General features: G+C 40.0%; 1 protein-coding gene and 1 long non-coding RNA gene across 2 annotated transcripts in view; one reads left to right on the top strand and one right to left on the bottom strand.

The window, feature by feature from the left end:
• LAMA2 (laminin subunit alpha 2) overlaps positions 1–15767 on the bottom strand; it is a 597066-nt gene that overhangs the window by 361551 nt on the left and 219748 nt on the right. Inside the window, 4 exon segments of the mRNA XM_077902686.1 lie at positions 1001–1179; positions 6850–6967; positions 8533–8622; positions 11502–11681. Of these exon segments, the coding sequence (XP_077758812.1) occupies positions 1001–1179; positions 6850–6967; positions 8533–8622; positions 11502–11681 (567 nt within the window).
• Positions 7563–10120, top strand: LOC144316942 (uncharacterized). The gene is made up of 3 exons (XR_013382768.1): positions 7563–7867; positions 8728–8885; positions 8981–10120. It is a non-coding gene; the product is annotated as an uncharacterized LOC144316942 (long non-coding RNA).

The following is a 15767-nucleotide window of genomic DNA, read 5'->3' as shown; positions in this document are numbered from 1 at the left end:
CACACCTGCTGCACCCACTAGAATAGCTAATTTGAAAAGACAGTCAAATACAAATATTAGAAATGATATTGAAGAACCGGAACTCACATATTACTTGGTGAACATGTAAAATATTGTCACGAATTTGGAAAAATGTCGGCAGTTGCTTATAAAGTCAGACATATAAATATCCCATAAAACAAGTACTCTATCCTTAGATATTTATGCAAGCAAGGTAAATAAAACATGGCCACACAAACACTTACATAAAATATAAGTCTTCCTGTGGTCATGTTTTATTTAATATAAGCAGTGTTTTGTAGGAGCTAACCACAAACTGAAAATGACACAAATATCCAGCAACAAAATGGATTAAAAACTGCAGTATGTTCATGTAAAGGAATAGTACTCAGTAATTTTTTATTTTATTTTATTTTATTTTATTTTATTTTATTTTATTTATTTGAGAGAGAGAAAGAGAGAGAGTGCACAAGCAGAGAGAGCAGCAGAGGGAGAGGGAGAGGGAGAAGCAGAGGCCCCGCTGAGCAGGGTGCCCGACACGGGGTTTGATCCCAGGACCCGGGATCATGACCTGAGCTGAAGGCAGACGCCTGACTGACTGAGCCTCCCAGACGTCCCCTCAGTAATTTTTTTATTTTAAAGAACTATGGATGCACACACCATGGATAACTCTTTAAACGTTACACTGAGTGAAAGAAGGAAAAATGCATTTTATGATTTCGTTTTCATGAAATACACTAAGCGACAAAATGAATTTGAGTTTGCCATGGGATGAGGACTGCCTGGAATGGGGCACAATGGAACTTTCTAGAGAGACAGGAATGTTTTACATCACATCCTCAAAGATTTATCCAGTTTCCATTTTGAAACATTCCTGGTCACCTCTTAGAATTCGCAGTCAAACTGTTTAGAGAATGTTTCAAAATTATTTTTCCATATCATACATCTCTGTAAGAAAAAGCCAAAAATAACGCTTCATGAAAGAAAAAGCATACTTTACCCCTTTGGGTCTGAAGAAACCATCAATGCATGTCTCACAGTTTATACCAGCAGTGTTTTGGGTGCAATTGATACACACACCCCCTCCAATGTACTTTCCATGTATATTTAAACTCAGATTTCTTCTGGCAACATTTTCATCATAATAGCATTCTTCAGCTTTCCCATGACAATTGCATGCTGCAGTAGGGAAAAATAAATTCACAAATATTAATTTTAGATTTCAGATATATTTAAAAATCATTTTCTGTTATATAACAGATTTCTTTATGAGAAATTATATTACATTAGTATATATACAAATAAAATCAGTACAAGAGTATCTAGTTGAAAAAATTAAAACCCATAAATTAAGCTATATCATATGAAATTGCCAATATTTGGCTGATTTTATCTTACAAAACTGAAATTTCCCATGGTTCAACCTATAATTTCCCATTATGACAAACAATAAATTAGTGAACTACGGCAATGAATGCTTACTATCCGGGGAATCTGCGGTGGATAATCATCATATATGGGAATCTCAATGTTAGATCCTATGGGTAAAAAAAGGACACTTAGGACATAGTTCCTTTTTTGTGCTTTTGTGATAATAACTAAGACTTGTTTTTTTTTTTTTAATTGGCTATGTTTTCTGAGTGGTTTATATTTACTGCCACTGATTTTAATTCTCAAAATAGCTTTATGAGTTAGGGGCTCAGATTAACCACTTTTCATCTCTCAGTGACCAAGACGAAGAGAAGTACAGTCATCACAGGAGGTAAGGGAATCAGTCTTGTCAACCCCACTCTGGGGTCAGGTCCTGAGACTCCAGGGCCAATCCCGGCCAGTCCCTCCAGGTTCCGTCCCATCAGAGACAGAAAGGCCATGAGAAGGGCCAAGGCTTCGGCCGGAATGAGAGCGGGTTGCTTAGAGGCTGAGCTCATAGCCTCGGCACCAGTGCTGGACACCCAGCAGCGGGCGGCGGGCAACATGGGGAACTTCTCAAATTCTCAAAGGCTCGGTTTCTGTAAACACGGAGAGGTCAATAGTACTCATCAGATGGGAACAGCTCAGAGCATTAAGTGAGAAAATGCAGGTGGAATCATTAGCATAATGCCTGGCAAAGGTGTTCTAACTGGGTTTTCCTCGCCCTCCTCCCTTGATCCTTCTGGTCCCCCTGCCCCCTTACCCACCCACCCCCGCCTCGACTCATGGCCCGTGGTGGGAGCTTGGAGCCGTGACAAAGTTGCTCCCCCAGTCAGGTAGGGCTTCGAAGAGATGGGTAGTCTTCTTCCAGGGGGGCTAGGGAGCAGGGTGCATGGCATGGCATCTCCGTCCAGAGATGCTGACTTTCCTAGATGTTGTCGCGTGGAGAGGCAGGTGTGCGTGGACAGGGGCTCCGGTGTGGGGGGTGCAGCTGAGGCTCCCCCCAAAGGGAAACACGTGCATGCTGTTCCGAACTCTCTCCAAGTTTTCCTAACAGTAGGCAGCACAGCTCTTCCCCCTCGGCATCTGTTTCCCTAAGGTACATGGGGACCTCTCCCATGGGGGTTCCTCAGCCCCCCAGTAACGGGCAGTTACGTGGTTTCCAGGTGTTTCTTGGGCTGATACCGAATGCGCAGAACCACAAGGTGGGCAGATGGCGGGTTCTAATGCCCAACTGCTTCCCATTTGCCACATGAGCGACTCTAGGGAGAACGTTTAAGTCTCGGTGTCACTTCTGTGCCTCCCTCATTGGGGGGGCATTGTGAGAATGCAAAACACGCAGGGCCATGAGACCAGTCGGCTGCATGCACGGTAGCCACGCGCTCGGTGGGGCTGCGCGACGGCCACTCCAGGCGCACCTGCCCCAAGGTTCTCCAGGCACCTGCTCCACCTCGAAGACTCTCCCTCTCAGGATGGCAGGTCCCTCTCGCTCCGGGACACCTGCCCAACCTGTGGCCACAGCTTCACCACCCTGGGGAGCATCAGCCTGGCTCGGGAGCACCAGGGGCTTGGTGGGCGAATGAACGATGAGCGTCGAGACACTGAAAAGAGTCCTTCCGTGGCTTTGAGTGGCTTTCCTTGATGAATGAAGCATGATGACCTCTTGATAGGATTGTAAGTCTTTTCTTGAGAAACGTGTACATTCCTCTTGCCTCATTTTTAACCAGTTTATGGAATTCTTTCTTTCTGCTATGGAAGATACCTTGATATAGTGAGAATATTATCTCCTGGTCACCTTTGTAGCCAATGCCCTCCCCAGACGGCTGACTTTGGTTGAGAATAGAGTATTCTCGCTATGCTGATGGAAAGTCTTCAAACTTTATCCCAGGGACCCTGCAGTCATAAATTTAAGTCACGGGGCCTTACAAACAGTTTTATATCTTTAGGACAATAGACAGGAATTCTTAAAAATCCTGTTGTAAAAATATATTGTGAGAAACAGGAGAGATTTCTGCTTCCAGGGTCAAGTAAAGGGAAAAAGGAATGCCAATTGATTCTCATGTTCTGCAGGTTTAGTATTAGAACCACGAGCTACTGTCGGTAAAACACCGCCGCCTGGGCAGACCCGCTTTCGCACTGTATGCAGCGAGGGCCCTCGGCCTATAGCTCCTGCTGCTGGGTAAAGCACCACCCCCCCACTCCAGCCTCAGAGGACACAGGCAGTCCCTACGCACAAGCAGAGGTTTTCACTCCACCATCAGCAGTTTGCTATTTCATGGAATGTCCCAGACATGAGATGGCAACGGTCTTTAGTACAAGCTTAGCAAGGGAAGAAATATTCTTTGCTTTTTAGAGTTAAATCCTGCCTCAAGTAAGTCAGATTGATGAAAATCCAAATTAAACTCAAATGAATTAGTAGGTAATTGTTCATTTTCTAGAAGGATTTTTGTCATGTTATGGAAGGAGTAACATATTAAGGTGACTGGAACACAATTCAACTTGGAAAAGAACATTTTCAGGTAAGCTTTTAGGAATGCATACATTGCCAAAAGCATGATATTTATGCAAGGTTTTATGGTTTACACTCCTATCTTTCATTGTAGGTAAAAAAGAAAACATTTTTTTTTCAATTTGGAAATAAACCCTCCCATCTGCCTCACGAGAAAAGATCATTGTTTCAGAATTCCACTATTTAAAAAATGTACGTAATAACAACGGCAACCTCCTTTGGTGTTGCTTTGTCCAGCCCCCTCGCTCACAAATCTGATCTAGCCTTTTGGTTTCCTTGTGTAAACACAAATACACACGTGGAGAGTGGCAAAGGATATTGCAGATCCAGTAACGATAACCAAGTGATAGAAAGCAGAGGCAATAGGAAGCATGCCTGCCCTCAAATGCTACTCCTCCTTGTGAGCAGATCTTCCACCAAGGGAAGAGAAAGATAATCAAACATTTAAGAAGTTTGAGAATGTAAGTAGCATTTCACTTAAAGTCACTCTTAGGAACGAATGTCTACTCTCACTGGGAGAAGCTGTGCAGAACCTGAGGGATTGTGGGGAGGAGAGGGATGTGGGGGCATGAAGAAAACCAAAGGTGGGCCTCCAGATGCTCCTTCTCCCACAGTAGATGGTGGTAGCCCCTTCTGCAGCTATTACTCGGTGACAATGGGTGACTTCTAACAAAATATCCTTACAACCAGGCAGACACAAATCAAAAGGCAGAAGAAGGGGGCGCCTGGGTGGCTCACAGGGTTAAGTATCCGACTCTTGGTTTCGGCTCAGGTCATGAGGTCGGGCCCTGCATCAGGCTCCACACTCAGCACAGAGTCTGCTTAGGATTCCCTCTCTCTCCCCCTCTCCCTGCTCCTTTCCTTTCTCTAAAATAAATAAGTAGATCTTTTCTTGAAAAAAAAAAAAAAAGGCAAAAGAGGTGAGTACAGAAAATGGAGAGACTCAAGACATTGATAGTATATTCAGATTCTTAAACTCAAAAGAAAATATTTTGTGGTTGGGAGATTTTATAATGAAAGTTTGCTATGATTCAATAGGTTTAAGGGCCTACTATGTCTGACATATGATACATAATCAAATCTTTTTAAATAAATATAGAAAGTTGATTTAGCTTAAAGTGTCTACTAAGCCTGCTTTGGGGGCCATCTATACCGATGGGACTTAAAAAATTTAGCTAGGACTCTCTAAAATAGTGGTATTTGAATTCAACTGATTTGGGCTTCACGGCTAGTTTGAATTTACAGCTCAGCACAAGGCTTTGTGTTTAGGTCTCGTATTGGCCTGAGCAGATCTCCAGAAACATAGGTTTCTCTAGCATCCTTGTCACCATGTTGGGCCAGTTGACAGTAGAGAGCTACAAAGTCATCTGCTACACTTGTTGGGTATTTCCTTCTGAAACAATTGGACATATGGGCTGTCTTCAACAGTGATAATATCCAAGTATTAAGAAGTGTTGGTTGACACATTTTTGCACAGCCAGTTGTTTTACTATTTCTCATTACTGGCTTTTTTCTTGGTTGTAACTGTCCTATAATTCCTACAGCATAGTTTATGCTAATGATTATCACTGGTGTCATCTCTTTTTATTTTTTAAAGATTTTTAAAAAATTTATTCATGAGAGACAGAGAGAGAGAGAGAGGCAGAGACACAGGCAGTGAGAGAAGCAGGCTCCATGCAGGGAGCCTGACGTGGGGCTCAATCCCGGGACTCCAGGATCACACCCTGGGCCGAAGGCAGGCGCTCAACCACTGAGCCACCCAGGGATCCCCACTGGTGTCATTTTTAATATTAGTATCTTATACCGTGATTAATGAGAAACCATACTTTAAAATATTTATTATTACTATTAAAATATTCTTTTTCTACAAATTTGATTTCTTGCCTTCTCTGCTACCTTTTACTCTCATACTCTTCCCAGCTACGATGACCAAACACCTCCCTTTAATAACTAATGAATCAGAGTGTTTTTGTTTTGATTTTTAGGTAACAATACAGCTCTAACTAGAAAGGTATAATCTCTCCTCTCTTTTTTTTTTCTTCATTTGCTAGATGTTTGAGATACAAAAGCTATTTACTGAGGGGATGGGGGAGCTACAAAGGGAGAAGGCAGAGGAATCTGGAGCTATACTGGTTTCAGAACCATTTTACAAACATATAAATGTATTTAGCACATTAGTCTCTCTACAGTGCAGGTTTTGCTGTGTATTTGCATTTCTAGTAGAGTGTGCGTGTGTGCGCACATAGTGGATGCTTAAACAACATGGGCTGGAACTGCGCGGGTCTACTTACACACAGACTTTTTTCAATAAACATACTGGAGAGTTTTTTGGAGAATTTTGACAATTTAAACAACTTCCGGGTGAGCCACGTAGCCGAGGAATACCATATACATTAAGAAAAAGTTAGATATTATAAGACTAGGGTCTATTATACATTATATTTACATATATATAATACATGTTAATTGTGTTATTGGTAAGGCTTCTGATCAATAGTAGACTACGAGTAATTAAATTTCTGGAGAATCAGAAGTTGCACATAGAGTTCTGACTGTGTGTGTGGGGGGGTCGGCATCCCCAAACCCCACACTATTCGAGGTCAGCCATGTGCATTTATATAATGCTACAAGCCTGAGATATACTCTGATGACAGTAAGTGTACTTTTGTGAAAAGTACGATATTGGTGTGTTTTTATCTGTTTCTCATAATGTCCACACAGTGGTAAAGTCTAGGTGTTTAGTAATATTTTCAAAGAATAATAATAAAAAAACCTGAGTAAAACAGCAGGGGTCCAAGAGCCTACCAGCTATTGCCTTGGATAAAATATACAAACTGGAACCTGCACATACCTAAAATCACCACATGTTTACATTACCTGCGTCCCAGAAAGGAAGAACCACACATGTTGCTGAATTCTAAGGAACATACCTTCACATTCTGTTTTAGTCAGAAAAGTCCCAGCTCGCCAAGGTTTCTGATGGAATCCTGGACAGCACTGATCACAGCTATCACCACAGGTATTATGCTCACACTCACAGCGGGATTTCTAGTAAAAAGTTGGGGGCAAAGTAGAATTTTAGTATTTTTGGAACCCAGAAGATAAAAGGAAGAGAAGAGAAAACTTTGAGACCATGTACCAAAATGGGACAGTCCTGTCAGTCTGGAAAGGAAGTACCAGCCTTGGGAGTGGGTATATTTGATCAGCACCAGCTGTAAGGAGCTCCAGACTACAGGACGCCTGGGGGGCTCAGCATCGAGCTATCTGCCTTCGGCCCAGGGAGTGACCCCGGGGTCCTGGGATCGAGTCCCGCATCGGGCTCCCTGCATGGGGCCTGCTTCTTCCTCTGCCTGGGTCTCTCCCTCTCTCTGTGTCTCTCATAAATAAATGAAAATTAAAAAAAAAAAAAAAACAAAGGAGGTACAGACTGGTTCTGGAATCACTGGGCTCAGGTCTGGAAGAGAACATAGGCCCAGCTGAGAACAATCTTGAAGACTAACTCTGCTCTCTGGTTCTTGAGATCTGCAGGTTTTCTGGTTTGGATGTGTCCATGTTAAGGCAAAGTACTGTTAAGATTTAGGGGTGTGGGAAGACGAAAATAGATTTGTAGACACCGAAGGCCAGAGGAAGAACAGGAATCTAATGTCCCAGGACTGACTCTCCTGTCTGGGTGAGCTCCAAGTGGAGTCCAATTTCACGGTGTGGAACTGGCCCTACAAGGCTGCCCCAGGGGCCCTCACAGCACGGGCACGCTGCCCATCAGTTCCCATGACAGACGACACCCACACCCTGCAGAGAGCTGCACCACAGCCTTGAAAATATGCCAGGAAAATTTGCCAGGGCTGCTGAACCTTCCATAGGAAGTAAAATTATGATGCATTCGTCAGAAAACCAGCTTTGAGAGAAATACCATTTGTACTGCAGTTTTAGAAGAAAAAACATCTACACGTAAGTCACTATGCTCGCTACTCAATGTTTCCTCCATATAATATACAACAGATGACTTCGTATTTCACCAGTTTGTTACTGAGAAAAATAGATATTCATTCATCCCCTTTTTAGGTTATGCTTATTTAATACATTGGCATTAATGAAAAATTCAAGCCAAAAGCATTCTAGCATTTTCTAAGCTGGTGGTTTCATCAGTCTCTAGAATGCTTTCTTCGGTCCCACTCTGCGTGGCCCCTGCCCTACCTCAGCGTTCTGTTCCATGGCCACTCATCTATCCCTCCACGGACAGTTTTCATTTGTTTGTATTAATTTTTTTGATGAAAACTTTTAAAAGAAATGGTCAGGTTGACTGATGGCAGGCATTCTCTGAAGCTAAATCATACAGCTGGCTGTCATCGCTAGAGAGGTTTCAAAATAGATAGACCAGTTTCGGAGCCTTTTTGGAAAAAAAAAAAACTAATCTGTTTTCTGATACTGTGATGGCTGACTTCAAAGTCTATCATCCTAACTGCCAGCTCTATTTCACCCTGGCACGGCTTCCTGTGACACCATCTAAGTGGGGACCTGACACCCATTCACAGCATCCCTATCGGCAAAGCGGCTCATGAGGCATTTGGCAGTTCAGAGTTTCATTTTGCTAAGCATCCTATAAATATACATACATTTGTCACTGGATCAAGTGGACAAGCCCTGGCATGACCATAGCAGATGCACATCCCTCCGACTGAAATATCCTTGACCGAGTAGTAATACTGCAAAAAGCAATCCAGAGAGAAATCCTGTTAAGATGACTGCAAGGTGTACGTAACAAAAGGAAATGTTCGCTTAAAAATGGTACTTTCTGCTTTTATCCTTAGTTTGAAGCACGAGGGAACAATTGAGGTCTCACGGAAGCTATCAAGTAGCTCCCTGCACTTTGATCATTGCCCAGAGAGAGAATGTGGGGTTTTGAGAAATTTCCTTCACACGGACATACGAAGTCTATGTTGGAGTATTTATTATCGAGAGCAAGTTGGTACGGCGGGGTGGGGGCGGTAGGGGAAATTAATTCTTCATAAAAGTTGTTTTGTATAGTTTTGTAAAAGACAACTTCCTTTATTGCCATTATAGGAAGCTCAGTGCTCATTAATCATATGCGGACTGTCTGACTTGATGGATTTGAAGAAGCTCAACATATTTAGAGGAAATCATGCTCATAGCAAAGCATTTCTTAACCATTTCAAGAGGAAATAAAAAATAATGAACTGCAAGACTGATTTAACTTAATGTAAGGCTGAAACTACTACATACGTGGAACACTTGTTATTTTTTCATTATGCTAAAATGTCCATGTGATTACTTTCCTATTTGTAATTAATACAGGGCTACGTTTTTAATTATTTTAATATACCCAGCTATTTTTAAAGATAACTTGTGATTATAGTACTGGACTATTTAAAAATGTTTAATTAATATGTATATAACATTTTGTAATTGTGAGAGTACATTATCTTATAGAATCCAAATAACCATCTCAGTGGTAGATCGTTCTATTATTGCAGTTATTCACATAAAAAAAAAACAGCAAGAGTAAGTAGATGAATACAAATTTGCGTTCCCTAACTACAAATTCCCCTTCTCTATTTACTTCTTTTTCTGTTTTTTTTGTTTACATAGAGTACTTTTTATAATATTTTTTGTTACTTATCTTACTTGATATACCCAGACCTTGAACATGAAAAGAAACTTGCTAGAAGTTTACGTGATGTAAAAGTTTGCTTTTCACTAACTTCATCACTTAATAATATAGATATGAATAGGGATATTTGTTCAGAAAGCTGATGCAGTGCTTTTGTAGGTGCTTTTAAAACTAGGAAATTTGTTTTAAATATAAACACATAATGCTTCACTTTTGAGTCATGAAGAGGAGCTGAAATTCAATATCCTATTTTTATATATTTAAATTTATATGTAATGCTTACCGAACTTGAGTACTTTCTAAAGGCTTATTTATATGTTGCATTTTACTCCACTATTTTAAAGGCTCATGTACAATGAAGTTATAAATAATAGATGTGTATCCCAACCCCCCTACTCTGCCTCCTGCAAAAGATGATAAAAGAAACATATTTATTTACATTGATTTTTTTTCTCCGTTATACTGTCGGAAAAGATTAAATTACACTTCAAAATTACTCAGCCTTCCTCAGAGTGTATTTTTAAGTCATGCCAAAGTCATAATTAAAAGTGATTTTTTAAACAAGTAACGAATCTAAACACTGCAGTAAAATAATGATTACTTCTGCATAAGATAACTTACAATATGCTGAAATGTAATGCAAGGTAAATTTATTTCAGGTTTGGAAAATGCAGGGCACTAAAACATCCAACATGTGTTGTATGAGGATAATCAAACTTTAAATGTTATTTTGGGGATGATGGAGTGCTTAGGTGCAGGTAAGTTAGGTAGTGAGAAGAAAATGCATCCAAGGGGTATTCATGAACTGTGAAAAATGCTGCCCTTTGATATTCAACCTTCTGGTTCAGTCATTCGTAACTGGTGGCAGTAGTCAGGCCTTTTAGAGCTAAGTGCATCATTCTGGAACGAAGTGCTGTGTCTCACAATCCCACTTTCTCTCTACAATCCTATTTCCACCTTCACCTCTAGTCATAGAGTAGATAATCTATTAGCATGGATTTGCTTTATGGATTTATAGCTGAATTGGCAACAGTGTCTTGGTTGGGTAGCAGCCTACAAGGAGTGTGACATAAACCAATGACCCTGGTGAGTAATAAGTAGGAGGACAGGCAATTATCACTCATAGAAACCTGGACTGATCACATATATCATAATCCAAAAATTCTAGTTTAACACTGAAAAACAGTCCTTCTGTTAGCTCCTGTTTTCAAAAATCTATTAAAAAGGATGCCATCACCCTTTCCCCCCATGATATTCTATTTATAAAGGACAATAAAACAGCATATACAGTTTTCCCCCACAGTAGCACTTTTTCAAACTATGCCTTGTGATTCATTAAATGAAACATACATTTATTTGAGTGGAAAAAATGGTCCACAGAACAGGAACCCTTACATCACCTAAAAACTTGCTAGAATTATTGTTTTTCAACTCTGCCCTAGACCTACTGAGTCAGAATGTGCCTTTCCCCAATATCGCCAGCTAATTTTATTCACATTAAAGTGTAAAATATATTATACTGTGTATGTGCATGTGTGTACTGATTTATGATAGAAAATATATTTCTTAGTGTGGATGGTGGCCAAAAATGTTTCAAAGCCACTCCATTTCCTGTGGCAACTCCCCAGTGCCAATTATGATAGTAGTACAGCTCACCGAAAGTGACAAAAAATAATTCAGTTGCCAAAAGTAAGATTATGAACGAGGCATTATAATCTTGGTTTTACAAATGAGGAAATTAAAGTTTAGAAATGCTAAAAAGTTTGATCAATGTTCCCCAATAAATGGCAGAGCTTGGCTTGAACAATAGGTTCCAGGTTTTGTTGAATTTTAGTCTGGTAACAATCTCTCCTACAAATCACCAAAAGATATCTTTAAAGGTGATTTAACAATAAATTATTTAACAATTACGAGTATCATTTACAGACCGCAGCATGACTCAGCATGACTTACCCTTCGTGTGACAATAGGATCAATTTCCCTTGGGTCTTTGTGAGCAAACATCATCAAGTCAGCATTCAAGGTACGGATTCTTTGAAATCTCAGGCGAATATAGCGAGCAGAGGTAAATTCTAGCAGTTCAGGAGAAGGATCATCTGCACTTGGTCTCCCGTTGATCAAAGAGATGTGAATCTACACAATATGGGAAATAATTTAACAATAAAGGTTACCAAAAATAAAATATCTGGCCTTTTCTAAGTTTTCTTGAGAAAATAGTTAAGCTTCACTTCTCTCAATTAGGCAGATACAGGTTCATATTTACTCACTGGAAGATAGTGAAGTAATTGAGGAAGTTTACAGACCTTTATATAGATAGATAGATAGATAGATAGATAGATAGATAGATAGATAGATATAGATAGATAGATAGATAGATAGATAGCAATTCATTTGTTTATATTTTAGGCATTCTCTATATACCGCCATTCCCCATATTCTTTTGTTCCAAGGCATTGCACCTACTTGATTTTGCTAGGATCTTCATGAAATCTTAAGTCAATCATTCTTTTTCTGAAAATTGTTATGCCCTAAAGTTATTTAAGAATCTGGTATATGGTGGGGAACCAGAGAACTTGGTCTAAAAAGAAGTTACAAATTTCAGATAATACAGGTACTTAAAGTACTCCTAAGATTGAAAGTCTCTAATTATACAGCCTTAAAATATATATAAAGCAAAAAATGACATTTCAAGAAAACTAGACAAATCTACAATCACAGTGAGAGATTTCAATAGGTTGTTTTTTTGTAATTTGGTTTTCAGAAATTGATAGATCAAGAAGACAAATAACTACCAAAGATTTAACATAATTCTATGAAAAACACACTCTATGAAAATACATTGAAACCTAGATGGAATGGTGATTTTTTAAAGGAAATTAATTTAGCATAATTAATACCAGAAGAAATAAAATAAAATCATGTAAAAATAGAGAAATTAGCAAGAACTACCCTCTAAAGGTGCACAAAGCCACCATCCTCTCACAGAGACTCAAAGGAGCAGAGAATTTGAATGAGGGAAAACTGATAAAACCAAAAGTATTCCCATTACAGCTAAAAAAAAGTATTTCCCTAATACTTGAAGGGCTCCTATAAATCAATAAGAAAAAAAAGACCAACAAAACACAAAAAAATATAAAGGGACTATTTGAAGAAAAGGAAATATTAGGGGCCATTAAGCTTTTGATAAGGCAGGCAGTGGACCTCACTCATAATAGCAGGACTGCTCATTTAAAATACAATAATAAACTTTTTCCATGTTTTCATGCTGTCAACACCCCAAAATACTTCTAATACTCCCTGATGTCAAAACTAAGGAGATATAGGCATTCTCACAGGTGTGAGTGTAAAACGGCGCAAACCACCAGGAAGATGAATTCAGCAATAACTATCAACATTAAAAATGCCTAGAATTTCAACCTAGAAGTTCCATTTCTGGGGAAGATCCTACATTTCTATCATATGTATATATATATATGATATATGTACATTCCTATGGGAAATATCCTACATATATATCACATATATATTATATATAATATATGTATATTCCTATGGCATTTTTTTGGTAATAGCAAAATATTGGAATAAGTCTAATATCCATCAATAATCTGTGACTGGTTAAGTAAGTTAGACATCTCTACAATGAATTATGTGCACGATAAAAAGGAGTGAGGAAATTCTCAATACACTCAAAGGAAGGGGAAGAAATACAGTACTTTTACTTTTCCTTTACTTGATAGAGGCAGTATTCCCTATGTGATAAATTAAGCCAAAATTGTTAAAAACTTGAAACTGATAGGTTTTAGATGGAAAACACACACATGGAGCAGACAGGCAGACAGACACACAGTCAGACACACACGTGAACACTCACAGGAGGCTAAAGAGACAAGGATGCAAGGAGAGAAGAATGCGTTCTGGGCTGAGGACCGTCCCAGGACACGTCAGTGCATATATACGCCGAGAAACTGTCACTTGAGGTCACCCACAGGAATTCTCATCCACTCTTGCAAGATGGTAAATCATGTGTGTTAATTATGTTTCTTGACAGGGGAGGCAATGATATGTGTTTCCATTCCTAACATCCTGCATTTAGATAATCCCTGAGAGAGATTTTACAAACTGACTGCCAATAAACTACTGAATCACTAGAAAAATAAATATAGCAAACTCTGAGATGAGGAACTAATTCTGATGCTACAAAGAATAAACTCGAAATGGTTCAGGATAAAAATACAAAATGTCCCAGTTAATTGAGTCTACCTTGGATATTTCGTAGAGAATGAATTGACTTAACTAACACATTTGAGGATGTCAAATCTACAACACGGAATCTCAATTGCCTGAAACACCTTCCCTTTAATGTAGGAGAATCTAGAAGACTTAAACAGGTCTTGTCTATTCCACAGTTCTGATTCCTCACAGGTGAGCCAGAAATACGTTCAAGATTAAGTTGTCTCTGTGGCTTAAGAAGGTATCAATTAAACGTAAAGAATGAACAAATAGATGCACGAAGCGGTTAAAATTAGTTCCCCTTAGAGATTCTGGTGTCCAAGGAATCACCAGTGCCCTCGAGTTCATGCTTAGATGTGGGTCTCACCAGGCTCTCCCTTCATTGCTTCCAAAAGTGCTATTTGAAAGAAAGGAGGGCATCACCACGCATCCAGGATGAAGGTTTCTGAAAATTACGAAGGTTTATTTGGTGTAAATGCTCCGGGAACCACATCTGGACTGTACACGGCATCCGTAAGCTCCTCACACACGCAGGAACATTAAACAAAATGGCGCACACGCCCTCCTTTAGGTTAACAAACCCCATGATGGCGACAGAAAGGATTCGGCAAGAGGACGCTCCTCCTCACTGCTTTGGTATTTTCGTCAGGCCTCTCTGCCAAGACGTCTTGTGAGGAGGCCGGTCCCAAGCTGCTGCTGGGATGTAACAGCAGCAGCTGTTTGGCCAGGTTGTGCGGAGCCTCCTTCCATCAGTTCCCACCCTCCTTCAAAAGCCCTCCTTAAGGCCGCGCAAAGGCCATCGTTTCCTGACCGGGAGCAAATGTTGTATTTTCTCCCCTTGACTTGGGTGCGTCCGCACCTGCCCTGCAGATGCTCCAAGCATCGGTTGCGGGGCACTCTCTACAACTGCCTTTGAAAATCTAAGCCCGTTCACGTCATTCTTTTCCTCAGAACCTCCCAATGCCTTTCTATCTCACGACCAATAAAAGCCAATGTTTTTACCACAAACTACAAAATCCTCACTTACCTCCATGCCACTTTCGCCCTGCGACACTGTCACGGGGAGCATTCGTCCGACAGCTCTTTTCCTATTCTTTCCCCATCACCTTCTCCGGCCAGACGGGATTTGACCTCAGGGACTCTGCACTTGGGGGTCCCTTGCCTGGGATGTTCTCTCAGCAGATTCTCACTTTCTCATCTCTTTCCAGCCTTGCTCTCAGGAGGTCCTGCTGGGGAGTCCTGGGGTGACCATCTAACCACAGCGCAAGCTTTATTCTGGCGTTTACCATTCCTTGGACCTGCCTCGGGGTTCTCCACGCTTCTCTGCTCCTAACATACCATGAGCACACTGGCCTACTTGGGATAATGAGATTTCTCTCTACTCTTTGGATCCTAAGTCCCCAAAATTCAGGAATTTTTTTAACTGTTTTGTTAACGGATATAATCCCCAGCATAAAGGACGGGATGTAGCAAAAATTAAGTGCTATGTAAAAATTTCTGAATAAATGAGACTTATGTCAATCCTAAATATTTAGCAAATTCAACTAGTTTTCTACCTAAAAATTAATTTCATAAAATAATCAATCAGATTTTTCCTCATGTTAGGTAAGTAAATCTGAGTATGCTATTTCCACAAATTGAAATTAAAGCCAGTAATCCTTTGGATCATGTTCTACCCAAGCATTTTGAGTTAAGTTGATTTAGAGAAAATTAGGCAATTAACAGCTTTGATCCATGATTTCCTTATACCTAAGTCTACTACATTTTTTTAAAATATTAGTTTAACATTAATTAACTTTATTCTCTATTACACCAAAGTTTAATTTCGATAGGTCATTCTCAGCCGGGAAGACCACATCCGTGTGATTTCCAAGTCATGAGACAATGTATTTAAACTATGATCTACTTGACTTAATTCTCTTAGAGCAAGATGGATCTTACCCACCGGTTACTTCCTTCTTTGTGAAAATCATGTCTGGCTATATC

Source organism: Canis aureus, chromosome 1 (assembly GCF_053574225.1).
Source record: "Canis aureus isolate CA01 chromosome 1, VMU_Caureus_v.1.0, whole genome shotgun sequence".
Lineage (NCBI taxonomy): Eukaryota > Metazoa > Chordata > Mammalia > Carnivora > Canidae > Canis > Canis aureus.
Note: the sequence above shows the minus strand (reverse complement) of the source record. Positions and strands in the feature narration are given on the sequence as shown.